The following is a 15,190-nucleotide window of genomic DNA, read 5'->3' as shown; positions in this document are numbered from 1 at the left end:
CATTACTACAAGGACTTCCTGTCCTTGTAGTAATGCCATGTCCTTCCTGTCTCCCCTTTCTTTTCACATGTTTATGTGCCTATTTTCCCATTTCTCTCTTTCCCTTCTCTGCTTCTCCCCTGTAGAGCCCTGATAGTCTTCCCTTTCACTCTTCCCTTTGCAGAACCAAGCCACTTGCTTTGTTATTTTCTCTTTCCCTCACCAGCCTCTTTGTGAAGGTTCTAACCTGGGTCTCTGCGAGTGGCCTGCGTGCCTCTGCATTTCAGAGAGTGGCAATAAAAGGATTGCCAGCTCAGCCTGGTGATAGTTTAGAAAACATAGATAGCAGAAGCAGAGCTTTATCTCCATTCCTGTTTCTTGTGCTATGCTGTGAGGAAGAAGAGAGATTAATAGAAAAAGGTGCTAAAGGAGGAGAGAGTTTCCATGGTGGAGGGCTGGATGGCGGAGCAGATGCTTGTGGAGGAACGCCGTTGTGCCCACTGCGGGTGGAGAGCAGGAGGAAGAGCTAGCTATGCCTGCATGGGCTCAGATCCGGTGTAAGATTTGGCCCTTGCACAATTCATTAGTACTTCAGGAAGTTTAGCATGCATTTTTTATCCATCTTCACCTGTCATATCACTGTGTTAATTTGTCGAGCCTCAAGAACCAAGTTTGTCTTTAGGATGTCTTCAAAGAGCTTTTTCTATTCGTATATCCTGGGCAGAGCTTGGACCTACACGTCATTTTTGGTTATTACAGCTTTTTTGTTCAGTTTTTTACTTTAGCCTTTTATTTATTTTACTGGTCAACCTTTAAAAAATTATTTAATTTCATTTTATTTTTCAGACACCTCTTATTGAACCTCACATCCCACATCGTCCTACTAAAACCATTACACAGGTAATAGGATATAGATGTACTGTAGAGCCAGGCCATTAGACAAATGGAAATAACTATTTCCAACAGTGTGATAGGAGTCAACTGAAGTGATGCTTTCTGTTAGATGTGATAAGTATGTGAGACTTAAAATCCCAAATATATACTACATTGCTCTGCAAAAGTAAGCATCTGTGCAAGGACTTTTAATTCGGGGAAAAGAGAACTTGGGTTTTGTTTTGCAGAAGGCAGTACAGAGATTCCAGAAAGTTTAAAATCTGTACGTCTTGATCCTTTTTTTTTCTCCATGATCACCAAGGTTCCTTCAGAAAAGATCCTCAGAGCTGGAAAGATTTTGCGGAATACAATTCTGTCCCGAGCCCCTCACATGATAAGAGATCGCAAATACCATCTGAAGACTTACAGGTGTGTGAGCTGATTGTAGAGAGATCTCTGAATTCTATGCCTGCCATCCTCTGTTTTGTGATTTATGCCTTACCATACTTGCAGGTCTCAAAAGGTCTGAAATTATTCTGTGATGCTATTTGAGTCTGGATGTTATGCAGTCTTTAATGGGCCTGGTAAATCCTTTCTGAAGTAATTTGACTGGAAATTGGGTCCGTGATTGTGAACAGAGTATTCAAACACAAAAACTCTTCCAAAGTTAATAGCGTAGTTAGCTGGAATATTCTGTGTAATGCCAAGTTAAAATGTAGATTCTGTTCTCTTCATCTATCAGTAAGAGATAATAGAAAAGCTCATTAATATGTTACTGTACTGATTGCTACAGCAGTGTTGCTCAGTGTGGAGTTCTGAAAATTCACCTGGTGAGAAGCATTCCGTATGTAGATTTTCTGCTCTATTTAATTTTTTTTTCAGTGTGTTGTCAGGATTTCTTATCTTCCTGCTGGTGGCAGCACAGTCTTGCTGAAGTGGGATGATAATGGCACTTATAGAATAGAAATGTGACTGCAAGATGTCAGAATCTATCTACTGTTGGCTTAAGAAATAATCAATTTGTTTTAGTGTCAAACATTTAAATCAAATACCTAATGCATTATTTGGAGTATATTTAAGTAAAAATTGGTTTGAAATCTCTGGGTGTATCTTTTTCTAAATAGTAAATCAATATGTTGCTGATCTGCTTTTGAAATAAGTGCATTGATTTTCCATATTTCAGTCCAAAATATATTTAATATGCAGAGGTATTTGGAGCTTGTGAGTTGCTCTGAGAATATATCACAGTATAACACTGTTGATTGCTCTGCAAGAACAAAAGAGCCTATATGATAAATGAAGACCAATGCTGGCCCAAATAACTGCACAGTTTTCTCTTATACATAACTGGGAAAACTCTTACTGTTCTGCTGAGCCAGGGAGTGTTATGACAAAGAATTTTACTAAGTGATCGTGGCTTTTGGGGTTTTTTCCCCTTCTTTGGATGTTCTCCAGAATTTGAGGCCTACTGTTGTCTGCCTCTGGGTCAGTCAGGAGATGCAAGGTGACCAGCACCTGGCATGAGAGAACCTCAGGAACACTGTAGATCTACAGACCAATTTGCCTAAGTTTATACAGAATTCTTGACAGTCACTGTGTGCGATCTCTCTCTTGGCTGTCTCCCTTTTAATTTCTTTTTATTTATTTGTCCTTCAGGCAATGCTGTGTGGGGACAGAACTAGTTGACTGGATGATGCAGCAAAGTCCTTGTGTCCATTTACGAACCCAGGCTGTTGGCATGTGGCAAGTATTGCTGGAAGAAGGTGTTCTTAACCATGGTAAGATAAAGAAAATCAGCATCTTGACTAACATATGGACAGTGTGTGATGTCAGTGCCTCTGTAGTGCTCTTTCATGAAAAAGAAAGGGATCATGACCCCAAAAGAAATGCTGCAGAGCGGGCTGCTCATTCATAAATGTAACACACAGACATTATTATTTGAATCTTGCTACCAGTATACCTTTTAAACTTATGAGCATATTGAAAAGTAAATGAACAATATATAATGTTAACTCTAATTATACATGGGAGTACACTGGCTTGTGCTTATATCGCAAGAGCTGGATAACATTCAGGCCAAAATCAAGAGATGTATTACCATACATAAAACTGATCTTCATCAAAGACTTGCAGTTTTTAAAAGTTAATGTGAGCATTTGTGTTTGCTCATATCCATAAATCTGGAGTGGTTTTCAGTGGTTTTGGAATGGTTCCTAAATTCAACACTCCAGATATTCCACTGCAGACATATGGGATTTTATGTTAGCTTTCTGACTGCATTTTACATTGACTTCCAGTTTCCATTTGGCAGGATTTACTTGGTAACAGGATATTATAGCCCTCAAAAGGGTAGCTTTCTAAAGCATTATTCATATTTGCAGCTTTGCACATACATTTTTATTAAATTCAGAAGAGCAGCTCTATTACAGTACACTTCCATTTATCCTCTGTTGTGCTTCTCATATCCCAGTGAGAAATTTCCACACTGAGGAGACAGACTGTTTCCATTGCTCCCAACACATATATATGGAAGCCTTTTGGAAAGTATTTGTAGCACACAATTTAGAAGTGTACTCTTCAAGCTACGTAATTTGGACATATGTGACAAATAAGGGTGTTTCATACTCTCACAGTTTCTTTGTAGCTTTCTTTCCCTTCTTAACTAATATATCTCTGTCATGATGCTACACAGATTTCTACAAGGTTAACTTTGATGAGGAGTACTTAGTATTTTATATATTTTGTTGTTTTCAGTGGATCAGGAACACCACTTTCAAGACAAATACTTATTTTATCGATTTTTGGATGATGAACGTGAAGATGCCCCTTTGCCAACTGAGGAAGAGAAAAAGGAGTGTGATGAAGAGCTACAGGACACTATGCTGCTTCTGTCTCAGATTGGGCCAGATGCTCATATGAGGATGATTCTCAGAAAACCGTAAGCAGATTAATGAGTTAATATTACAGGCCTTTCTTGTGATACCGAAACAAGAGAAACTTATGTTTATTATCAGGCATCCTTTGGCCGGTTATTTCACTTCAGTGCCAGTTTCTCCAACCTCTGAAGTTTTTACATCCATGTTAAGTCATTTCTAGTCCTCATTAATACTTACAAGTTGAACTGTGTGTTGAGAATAACCATGAAAGGCCATGAATGCCATCACGCTCACCTGGAGGAAAATGCTGCATTATGAGGTTTTTATTTCATTTCTGAGTCTCCCCTAAAGTAAGTTTCAGGTAATAGCAGGGTCCTACTCTGGTAACACTTTGTGTGTAGAAGTGTCATTCAATTAACTAATGCTGCTTTCAGTAACTTTGAGTGAGTAGAGTGGTAGGATGGCAGCACAGCAGGTGCCTTTCAGTTACAGTTGTCAGTGACAGCCATTAGTTAGATTCAGCCTTAGTAGAACTTTATTGAATCAAGATAGGCTGGACTTTGCCTGTTGTAGTTTTCTAGGAAGGTGTGAAATGTGGCTCTGTGAGTTTATTTATCAATTCTTATTTTTATAGAATCAATACTTTAAAAAGAAAAAGCTTTCTGTACCTAGGCCACAGAGGATGTCTGCCTAACCTTTTGATAGCTACCAGATCACATCCCCTCACTCCTTGATTGGCTAACCATCCTTTCAGCAGTGCACTCTGGTCACACTGAAAACTGTGTCAAAGGCTGTTTTTATAGGCAGCTTTATAGTGACTTCAAAGCAACCAGTGTAAACTCTGTTTGACTCTCCATTGAAGACAACCTCTTCATTAAGCAGGTAGTGTTTAGTGGCCAATTAATATTTTCTGTGGCCACTAAACATATTTTACTGCTAATTAAGCACACTGAGAATAAGGAATTACTTCAGCTCACCTTCACTGAAGATTTACTTGTAAGGGTCAGTTCAAGACAGGTAAAGCACACAAAGCTGGATCCTGCTCCTTTGAGGCCATTGGCAAAGTTTGTCTTTGCTGTGGGATAGGGTTGGGCCCTGCCAACAGTGTGAGAACATTTTTCATACTAAAAATGTTTTCAATCACCTAACACAAATGTTTGCTCCTGTTCTCTTTCCATCTGTGTCCTTTCCCTGCTCCATTCTTGTCCATGTGTTATGTTTAGATTGTTAAGCTCATTTAGACAGCGCTTTTCTAAAAACTTACTAAAAGCACTGAATTTCAAAAAGTACCATCAGACACTTGTGTTTATAAAAAAAGGTAATACTGCCATGGAGCAATAGTTTTAAGGTAAATATTTGCTTTCCTCTGTTTGTTAGAGGTCTAGTCAACACAAACAAAGGGGCGGTCACTCCCTGTCACACAAAATACACAGACAAACCAGACTGGGAATATGGTGCTTCCATTACCCTTGCGATATTGTGGGATTGAGATCTTCTCTCCTCACAGACATGTCCTGTGTGTTCTTCACTGAGGAACAAAAGTGGGCTTTTGCACCCCTGACCAGACACCTGTCATTAGGAGGCTGAGCAGTGCTGTGTGTGCTCTGACCCTGCTCCTCTGCACTATCTCCTTTGCCTCCAGCTGACTGAGCAGGTTGCTCTTGGAGAATTTCTCCTTAGCCTATCATGGGTTTTGGCTGCCTACTACATTTGCTTTCCATCATGACTTTCAGAACAGCAAGTGTAAGTTTACCCTGGCAGGATCAATGTTTATTATCATCTGGACTCCTTGCAGAGAGCTGAAGGGCTGGAAAGATGCTCTGGAAAGTATTGCTCTTCTCTCTGTGTCGTCACTTGCACAGCATCACCTGGGAGAATATTAATAGGAGATTTTTCATGCAATACAGTGAGGGGAAAGAGGTTTTTTCAAGACTGACATTTATCTGACATCTTTCCCTATCCCTGAAAGTGCTTAGTTTGGCTGCCCTTTGTTCATGGAAGTAAGCTTGTACTGCCAGACACTGTAGTAACTACTGCTCTAGTATTCAGTTTACATACGTTATGATTTTGTTAGTTGAAGATCCACCCTGGGCTGAGCTGCAGCAAAGCTGTTAAAATCTCCATGAATCCTCAGAGTCCTGCTAGTTTTGACTTGCCACTGCTACAGCTGCCAAGAGTTCAAAGGAATTGTCAGAGCTTCAGAGATGCTGGCTCTAGCTGACCTGAGCAGGACCCACAATTTTCTAACCAACACAGCTGCATTTTGTAACAGTAACCATTTCCAGAGAGGTTGCAGAACTCGGATAATTACCCTGAAAGAAATAAGACAATATTCTTTGATGAGAAGATTACTTAGAGAATTTGATTGTATAATGAAGCTGTTGCTTTGAAAGGTACTTTCTATTGTTCAAAATCTGAAAATCTCTAGCAAAAAGTGTCACTTGTTTTGACAGCCGACTTAAAAAATTCTCTGTTTATTACATTAACTGCAGCATTTTAACTGTCAAACTGTGAAAGAATGTTCTATAGTTTAAAAAACAGAATAGAGCTCAGGGAAATTTTTGGCAGGCTCTTGTTGCTATTGGGTTTTTTTTTTTCCTTTGGAAACACATATACTGAATGTGAAAATAGCTTTTTGTGAAGTCACAAACACAGCTCTCTGCTCCTTATAATGGCTGGAGCACAGGTGCAGACCTTGCACAAGCCCCTGGAAAAATTATTGTGGAATTAACACAACTCTTTGTTACGAGTGTTTCCACCCTTCAGTAAGAAAATACATCCTGATGGTAAACTCTAATTAAATATTATGCTATAATACAAAGTTAAACACAATAATAACAGGAGTCTTTAAAGGAAGAATGATATTCATCAGACAACAGTATTTAACTCAGATGATGTTATGGATTGTATTCTTTTTTTAATGCCCTAGCCTACAGTAAGTTAGCAGTGTGACTAAAATAATAAACATGTGTTATATATTCTTGGTGACTTCACTCAGCACATTTTTTCTCAGTACAGAATGTTTGATTCTACATGTGATCATAGTCAAATTTTAGTGCCATTTGCAGAAGTAAATGCAATGGGATGCTAGAGAGAGGAAGTGAAAACAAATTAAAATATGTTAAACATGACAAAATACATATATAACAATTTAGTTAGTGCTAAGAACATATATTCTTAAGCAAGATATATTTATTCTCTGGTTCTTAAATTTTTTTGTTTAGATGTTCCACCCAGCTGTTAGTAGTAAGAACCACACTGGATTTCTCCATAAAGACAGTATTAACTTCCATAATCTTTGGAGTTTCCCACCAATGAAATTTCATAAACCAAGTTTTGTTCCTAGGACAGGAAATACAGATTATCAGTTCACTGATGGTTATGGATATTATGTGTGGTAAATGGTATTTATGGAGTTAATCAAGGCACACTGATTCAAGTACAGAGATACATAATAAACTTCCATGCTAGAGTAAGTCAACGTGCATTCACTTTCACACACAGGTAGTGGATAAAATTATTCATGTCTCCTATTTATTCTTTATGGTACTTGAAAACAAAATTTGTACTCTGGAAATACATGCTTATTTGATGCTTAGTCACAGTGTTACAGGGTCTCTGATCTTTTCCTGTATTCTTATTATCCAAGAATTTTCCGGTTAGCTGTATAATAAAAATAATCAATGATATTGCATGTACATGCCTGACTTATCAATGGCGAAGTTCTATATTATTGTCAACATCCTAGTCACAGAGAAGCTCAATGTCTCTGACCTTGATAAATTCTCCAAACACTGAACAGTTTTTATTGATCACTTAATATCACCTGAGTTCTGTCCATTAATGTATACCCTCGTTCCCTACCTATTCCATTTATTATCCTCTCTATAACCAGCTATTGCTGTTAGAATGTGTCCCCTGCAGAAACTAGGTCTTTTCACAGCAGGATCCTACAAATCAACATCAGTGGGTCACCACACAGGTTTTAAAGACACAGTGATGTCTAATGTCTCTCCACGTGACATCTGCAGGAGCAGAAGTAAAGACTAGGTACTGATATCTGCTACAGATTGCCAGTCCTCCCAGTGTGCTAACATAGGAGGCAAATGGACATACTGAAAGATGAGTGTACCCTTTTGTTTTGATCTGATGTAGTTAGGCATCATCCTTTTATGTTTCAATTTCATATAGAAATTTGTTGATTTGTTACAGTATGTTTTCCATTTTCCAAGAAATGCTGGTTTTACAAGCAGGTAATAAAATTAAAGTTGTTACTGCCCTATTATTTTTTAAAATCCTTACCTTTTGTTTCTTAAATCTCCAGTGAAAGGTAGCTAGTACTGGCTTAGTTTTATGCTATACTTAATTAAGCTGCCCCTTGAAATTATAAGGCTGACACTAGGAGGGTCAGCCTTATAATTTCAAGCCAGAATTAGAAATAGTAAAGAGTATTTTGAGTCACTAGAGGGCATAGCAGTACCAAACTAGTTTCTGTTTTTCCATTAAAAGTTTATTCCATTAAGTAAGAGAAAAGAGTAATTTTATCCAAAACATTTTTTGTCTAAATTGATCTTTAATCTGGGTATTAATACATGCATGTCGTTGGTAAATGAAAAACAGATGAAAAATATAGCTTGCTTAGCAGAGATGTCAGTTGTCCTTATGTTTTCTATGACTTCTTCAGTGCTTCTTTCATCCAAAAGAAGTCTTCATCGAGTTTCTTTTGTAAAAAGATGCAATATAACTCCAGAGTGACATGGCTGGGTACTCCCTGTACCTCACACATGATGTAGACAGACTGTTGAACCAGGCGGTGATTAGGCAGAAAACCTATAGAGCATAATATTTCTTCATGTGGCTTTCCTGATCCTCTAGATGAGAGTCTCCTGTAATACTGACATTTCAGGAGGAAAACTTCTATCAGGAGGGTTCGTTGTAACCTTTGTTTTAGGGCTGTCCAAAGATTCACTTGTGCTGTTAACTCTTTTGACATCATGCATTGCAGACAGCAGGGTTTGGAACTGTGCGTGTTCTTAATGGCAGAGCATATAAACCTTCTCCTTTGGAACTCCTGCCCCCAACTGGACTTCTGTACCCCATTTCCTCACGTCTTAAATTCCTCCTCTCTCCCTTCCTATGACTAGGTGGCTCTTTTCTTCTGTTCTTGGCCCACTGAATTAATTACCTTATTCTGCTTTTCAGAAATCTAAACCATAATTTTTGAAAGGACTTAGTCCTATAAAAATTACTTGGCATAATGCTTTAAAGGATTATGTAACTCCAATATGTGGTCTGAAATTATATCACAGGAGAATTTGTCCTTTTAGAAAATGAAGTTGTATTAGATACTGTAACTAAAGAGAAGCTTGTGAGTGGGAAAAATATTGGGATCTGCTCACAAGGTCCTACAACTCCTTCTCTTGGGTACTGTTTGTTAGATCCTCCAAAGCATGTCCACTACACTGCAGTCCCCTCAGTATTTGTGTCCTTCTTAAGCAATCAGAAAATTTTGTGGTGCATAGGCTACAGAAATGCTACTATTTTGTCATGGTGGCAGCCCTGTTACTCCTTGCTTGTCCTGTAGGAGAATTATTCCTTCATCAATGCCTGCTCTTTAGTAATGGCGGCTTCTTGTATTTTTCAGTGAGAGAAACTGAAACTACTGAATGGTTCCTATTTACCTTTGTGGCTACACAACAGCACTCAGCATTAACTGTATAGGAGCTGTTTGCTGTACTCCAGGATGCACTGCTGCCTCTCCAATTTGTTCAGCAGAAATTCACACACTCCTTTACAAACCACTACTACTGTCTGTTTGCTACAACTAATTAATGCTGCATGTGAATAATAGTGCGTGTCCCACACCCAGGAGTTCTTTTGAAAGGAACAAATTTTTATGTACCATTTCTGATTTATGTGACCATTTTACATATAGAACACTTGATTTAATCAGGAAAGCTGCCTAATCAGGATCTCCCTAAGGTGGTTGCCATGGCTGCTGCTTGGTGTCATTTGGGTAGCATTCACAGAGCTTCCATCCTTTGTGTGTTTCAGTCCTTCACCCAGAAACATCACTGAGGCTCCATTTAGTGAGGATGTACCCTTCAGTAGACAGTACAGCAGCATTTTGTGTTGTTCTGTCCTTCTCTGAAGCATTTATTTTGGACATTTATTGCACTTTGTTATTCCTTTTATCTTCTCTCTGTAGGCCCGGCCAGAGAACTGTAGATGACTTAGAATTTATATATGAAGAACTTCTCCACATTAAGGCCTTATCTCATCTTTCTACCACAGTAAGTAATTTTAAAAGTTATAATTCATCACCAAAGGAAAGGCTGAATTTTTACTTCTGGTGTTTTTTAGAGTTGGAGAGCCCATAACCATTTCCATTTATACTTCCCATGCAAAGAAGTTATTCAATCTGTGAGGAACACTCAAGCACTGTGTAGTGTAGATTCTCTTTTGGATATCAGATATAATTCTCTTCATATATTTCTGCACAGCCGCTAAGTCACTCACTTAGCACAGGTGCTGCTGTCTGCATCCATATCCGAGTTTAAATGAAGATGTATGCAATCTGACTGGACACCCAGGATTGTGGTGCTACTGAATTTTGCAGAATTGATTTCTCATCTGTAAGGAGTCTTGGCTTGAACCAGTTAGGAGGAGGAATTACACTGTGCAGAAAGGTGCACCTGGCGGTTCTTGGTGGTTCGAGTTTGGTCACTGAGTGAAGGAAAGCTCATCAGATCAGACACTCTCTCTGGGTGGTCAAGAACAGTGCAGAGAACCACAAATAAAGGAGATGGAGGAGAGAATGCGTCTTTGTAAAGTCTCACCGTTGTTGACACACTGTGTAGGTAACTAAAACAAGATAAATAACGCTTCTGGTCTCAGCAGCATGTGGATGCTTTCACAAAAAGGAAGCCAGTCAGAAAGTAGATCTGTGTTTGACAGTAGCTTCTTTGGAAGCACTTGATATTTTCAGTAATTCTCAGTTAACTTGGGCAGGTGCAGCTAATTATGAAGCTGCATTACAGAAAGACAGTACTTCATGCAAGTATGTAACACCTGAGCAGTGTTTTTAAAAAAAAATAGGCATCCAGAGTTTGTATCTGAATTACAAAGGTGTTAAGGAAACTTTCCAGTTTGACTGTTCATGAGACTGGCAATCACACTCCCAACACCAGAGACTTTCACTGCTGGGACCGAAGCCCCTTCACAGCGGGCAGCTCCAGTGAACCTTTCTGGTTCAACCCCAGGTTTCCCAGTGGAGTCACAGATGTCTCATTCCATAAAGCAGTTTATTCACAGTGCAGTAATACAGAAACAGCTTGAGCTGGTGCCTCTGAGGAGGGAACCCCAACAAAGGGGGTTTTATCCCCTCACAGTCCAAGCCATGTAAGTCTTGCTCTTCCTCCCGTGTGCTCCACTCCTGCTTTTTCTCTCAGTATCCATTTACCTGGCTGGCACCACCAGTTTTCATGACCTTTGCTATGCAAAGGGTGGCAGTTCACAGCCTCTTGTCTCAGGCTCCCACCCAGAGCTCAATCTGCATCTCAGTCTGCATCACTTACTGCAGCTTGCAAACCTGCACCAGATGTGTTCCTCAACATGGGAACAGCCATCCAAAATCCTTAAGCATTCCTGAGATGTAGGGAAAAAAGTATTTAAAGACTGATGTAAGATCCAGAAATGACCATTTAAAGGTTAAACAAAAGACAGATACTGATAGGGAGTGGAGAACGCTCTCGATACTGCATTTATAACCCTGAACAAAAAAATCCGAACTACTAAATATTTTCAGCTCTGAAGAAATTCAGACTTGAAGTCAGAATCCACAGGAAGTAGCATATAGAACAAGTGGAGTAAATGATACAAGCTGCAAGAAATACTTGGCATTTTGAATTACAGTTGATTCCATGTTTTAGTAAGAATCTGGAAATGCCATCCTATTACACGTGCATCATGAACTAAAGCAGAGGACAGAAACCATAACTAGTCTTCAGAGGAACAACAGACAGTTGGGCTATGTGACTTCCTCTCAGCAGGAGGAATAAGATACTTATAAAAACTATAATTTCTCTCTCTTTATTTTAAGGTAAAGCGAGAATTAGCAGGTGTCCTCATTTTTGAGTCACATCCCAAAGCAGGAACGGTCTGTAAGTAAATGGAGTCCTATCAGAACTTCTTTTTCATCTGTGGCATGAACATTTAAATTCTTAATGTTTAAATGACAAGAGCAAAACTTGGATGCACTCTTCAAACTTGATTGGCACTTACTGTTTAAAACCTAGGGTAGTAGTTGTTGGCTTAGTCTGTTGCCAAGTGCAGGGACAGTACCAAAACTAATTCTATATCTTGGTTGAATGTATATATCCCTTACAATTTGGGTGTGTTTTTATCTAGAATTTTTGGTTGGACTAGTCTCTGTTTAAAGTGTATTTTAATATTATCCTATATTAAAAAAACCTTGCTGTACAAAGTGAAGGATTTAAAATGTAAGATTACTCAGACCTATAATACTGAGAAGCTTTATCAAATGAATGTCAAATTCAGAGTTGCTTTTAAAATCATAGTATGCCCTTTTACAAGGTAGATATTAATATGACTGTAGAGTTACCTTGAACTTTACTGAGTGCAGAATCTGGCCCATTTATATTTTGAATAACTATATTCTCATCATAAAATCTTTTCTCTCTCTTGTAGTATTTAATCAGGGAGAAGAAGGTACTTCTTGGTACATTATCCTAAAGGGATCAGTAAACGTAGTCATTTATGGCAAGGTATTTTTTTCAGAAACTATTTCATATGATTGTTATTATTGAAATTGTAAGAGTAAACTTTGAAGGAATACAGTTTAATTTAGAGCAAAATTGCTTTGTCTGACAAAACAAACAGAATGTAATTTTATTAAGAAATGATCCAGTGGTTTCACTGATTATACTTCCAATTGATTGCTCTATAATTTTGGGGTATATTACACGGTTTCTGAATATAATCCATCAGAGTTACATCAGTTCTTTAGGACAAAGCAATTTGCTGGAATTTGGTGAATTGCCAGACTTCTGTCTCATGGAGGTTTTTGCCCTGTCCCTTTACTGCGATATTGTCATGCATTTGTGTGACTAACTTTTCTCATATGTGTCAGGCATGTCTGACAGAAGTACTGCTTTGTGGCTAGTGGTTCTCAGGTTGGATGAACTCTTCCAAATTTATGCCAGCTCTTCATTTTACTTAAATTGTAGACCAGAAAGCATCTCTACTAAATTCTTGCTTACGAGAAAGATTTTTCAAAGCAAAAAAAATAGGATTTTGCTACACAGAAATCCCTTGTGTCTTTAAAAATCCTTACTTTCCTATTGATTTTTCGTTTGGTGACTGTGAATCCTCCATTTGAATGCCAAGCATTTCACCAAAATCTAGCACAGGGCCTAGGTGCACAGTCTGTTTTTAAGTAACCCATATTTACCTATATTTTTTGCATCACTGGGTGGGCCAGATTCTCTGTTACTATAAATTGGAGCAAGTGGAGCACTGCTGATGTACACCAGCTGAGGATGTGTTGTTATATGTTACTTCTGCAAACTTGATTTTATTTTTTATGGCCTCTATAAATAAAAAACAAAACACTTAACAACTTTCTGTCTTGAGCAGGACTGGAAGAGTCCTTCAAGCTGAATGTAATTTCAGAGAACAAGCCAATTCTTTTCTATTCTTGCCTTTCTTTAGTAATAGTAATAACCAGCTATCAAGTATTGTTTCCTAGTATTATTCTGGCTGTTGATTTCCTGCCAAATAGATTTGTTTTGGTATTTGATTGTGAAGTCCAGTGTTTGTACGAGGACTTTCAATAGAATCCAGAGTAATGATGGGTTTCTGCATGTAAATGTTTTGCTCTGTGCAGGGTGTGGTATGTACTCTACACGAAGGAGATGATTTTGGCAAGTTAGCGCTTGTGAATGATGCTCCCAGAGCAGCATCCATTGTACTGCGTGAAGACAACTGCCACTTCTTGAGAGTAGACAAGGAGGACTTCAACAGGATCCTTAGGGTAAGAGCTGCCCCAACAGCCTGATATCAGAACTTGCAAATTTTTTTAGAGCCTGTCTTATTTCTGTGAATATATTGATGTTGATAACCTTGTTTGAAGTATCCCTAATAATGGAACAGAGATGTAACAGTCTAGAAGATCAAGTAAAGAATATATTCATTGCCTGTCCTCATTTTCTGTTCCTAGCTCTGACATGAAAATGGGACCAAATGGAGTCTTCCGTCTCTCATATTTCTGTGATCTAGAGTTCGCCCTGCTCAGTTTTTCCTTATGCTGCCCAGGATTTCTGGGTGATATTCCATCCAAATATTGAAAAAAAACAAGATCACCCGTTCTCCCACACAGGTCATGTCAGGTACCTTAATCTCAATGAATTTAAGGCAGAATCAGTTGGCAAATTGAGTAAGTTACAGATAAATACACAGATGTCTTTATCAGAGAACTCTAGGAAGATATTCCCAGACTAATTTTACAGTTGTTCACTTTGGGGCGAATGTGTTCCGAAGTCCAATGTAATTCAGTAAATACAAGCTCTTTTGTGTCCATTCATAGGATAGCAAGTCAAAACTAATGTCATCCTGCATTTGAACCTATATATGCCCGATATTGCAGCAATAAAACCAGTCCAGACAGAGTACTCCACTGGAAAAATTACATAAGACTGTGATTACTGTACAAAAGGGAACAAGGATCCCATTGGCAGTAAGGCTTGGTTGGCCATGGAGAATTACAACTGATTCAGCTTTGGTCAATACTTCAGAGAAGATCCAAGTCCATGGTCTTACTGATTTTTACCTGTGTTTTTTGAATACACATTATATTTAATTTTTTTTCTTTTTCTACTATGACCTGGTAATAGAAAATGAACAGTTTACTGAGCTAAAATTTACTGTTCTTACATGCTATTTTCTCTGGTTTTTTTAAGCGAAAAGTCAGATTGTAGGTAATAATATTCGTATATAAAACTGGGGATAGAGATTATATTACATTTGGAAGGTTGTGGGGAGACTCTGTTTTTTAGAAAACTTGTTTTTTATTTCACACAGATGGAGATTTTTCACATCATTCTTGCTCTAGTCCCTCCCACAATTGTCTGCCTCCTCCCCCAATGCCAGTGCTTCCTTCTTCATCCTGTATATGAGGAAAACAGAATAAAGACAGATAAATACAGGGGGAAAGAACCAACAGCAGTCTTCATGTTTGAAAGTCATGCACTTTGCCAGAGTAACTAATCAGCCAAATCAACTGCAGTTACATTATTAAAAGTACCTTGTCTTGCAGGATGTGGAAGCAAATACAGTAAGACTCAAGGAACATGACCAAGATGTCTTGGTGTTGGAGAAGATCCCAGCAGGAAACAGAATTTCTAATCAAGGAAATTCACAGCTGCAGCACAAGTATGTTTTCA

General features: G+C 38.4%; 1 protein-coding gene across 5 annotated transcripts in view; it reads left to right on the top strand.

The window, feature by feature from the left end:
• Positions 1–15,190, top strand: part of RAPGEF4 (Rap guanine nucleotide exchange factor 4) — a 156,020-nt gene that overhangs the window by 99,966 nt on the left and 40,864 nt on the right. For 4 of the 5 annotated variants that reach the window (XM_017838336.1, XM_017838326.1, XM_017838356.1 and 1 more), the window contains 9 exons: positions 826–879; positions 1,175–1,281; positions 2,509–2,630; positions 3,607–3,790; positions 9,937–10,021; positions 11,830–11,890; positions 12,438–12,514; positions 13,636–13,782; positions 15,064–15,179. In XM_017838336.1, the coding sequence (XP_017693825.1) occupies positions 826–879; positions 1,175–1,281; positions 2,509–2,630; positions 3,607–3,790; positions 9,937–10,021; positions 11,830–11,890; positions 12,438–12,514; positions 13,636–13,782; positions 15,064–15,179 (953 nt within the window). The remainder of the gene's footprint in view (positions 1–825; positions 880–1,174; positions 1,282–2,508; positions 2,631–3,606; positions 3,791–9,936; positions 10,022–11,829; positions 11,891–12,437; positions 12,515–13,635; positions 13,783–15,063; positions 15,180–15,190) is intronic. The other variant, XM_017838346.1, reaches the window with a different exon arrangement.

Source organism: Lepidothrix coronata, unplaced genomic scaffold, assembly GCF_001604755.1.
Source record: "Lepidothrix coronata isolate B3197 unplaced genomic scaffold, Lepidothrix_coronata-1.0 Scaffold7, whole genome shotgun sequence".
Classification (NCBI taxonomy): Eukaryota; Metazoa; Chordata; class Aves; order Passeriformes; family Pipridae; genus Lepidothrix; species Lepidothrix coronata.
Note: the sequence above shows the minus strand (reverse complement) of the source record. Positions and strands in the feature narration are given on the sequence as shown.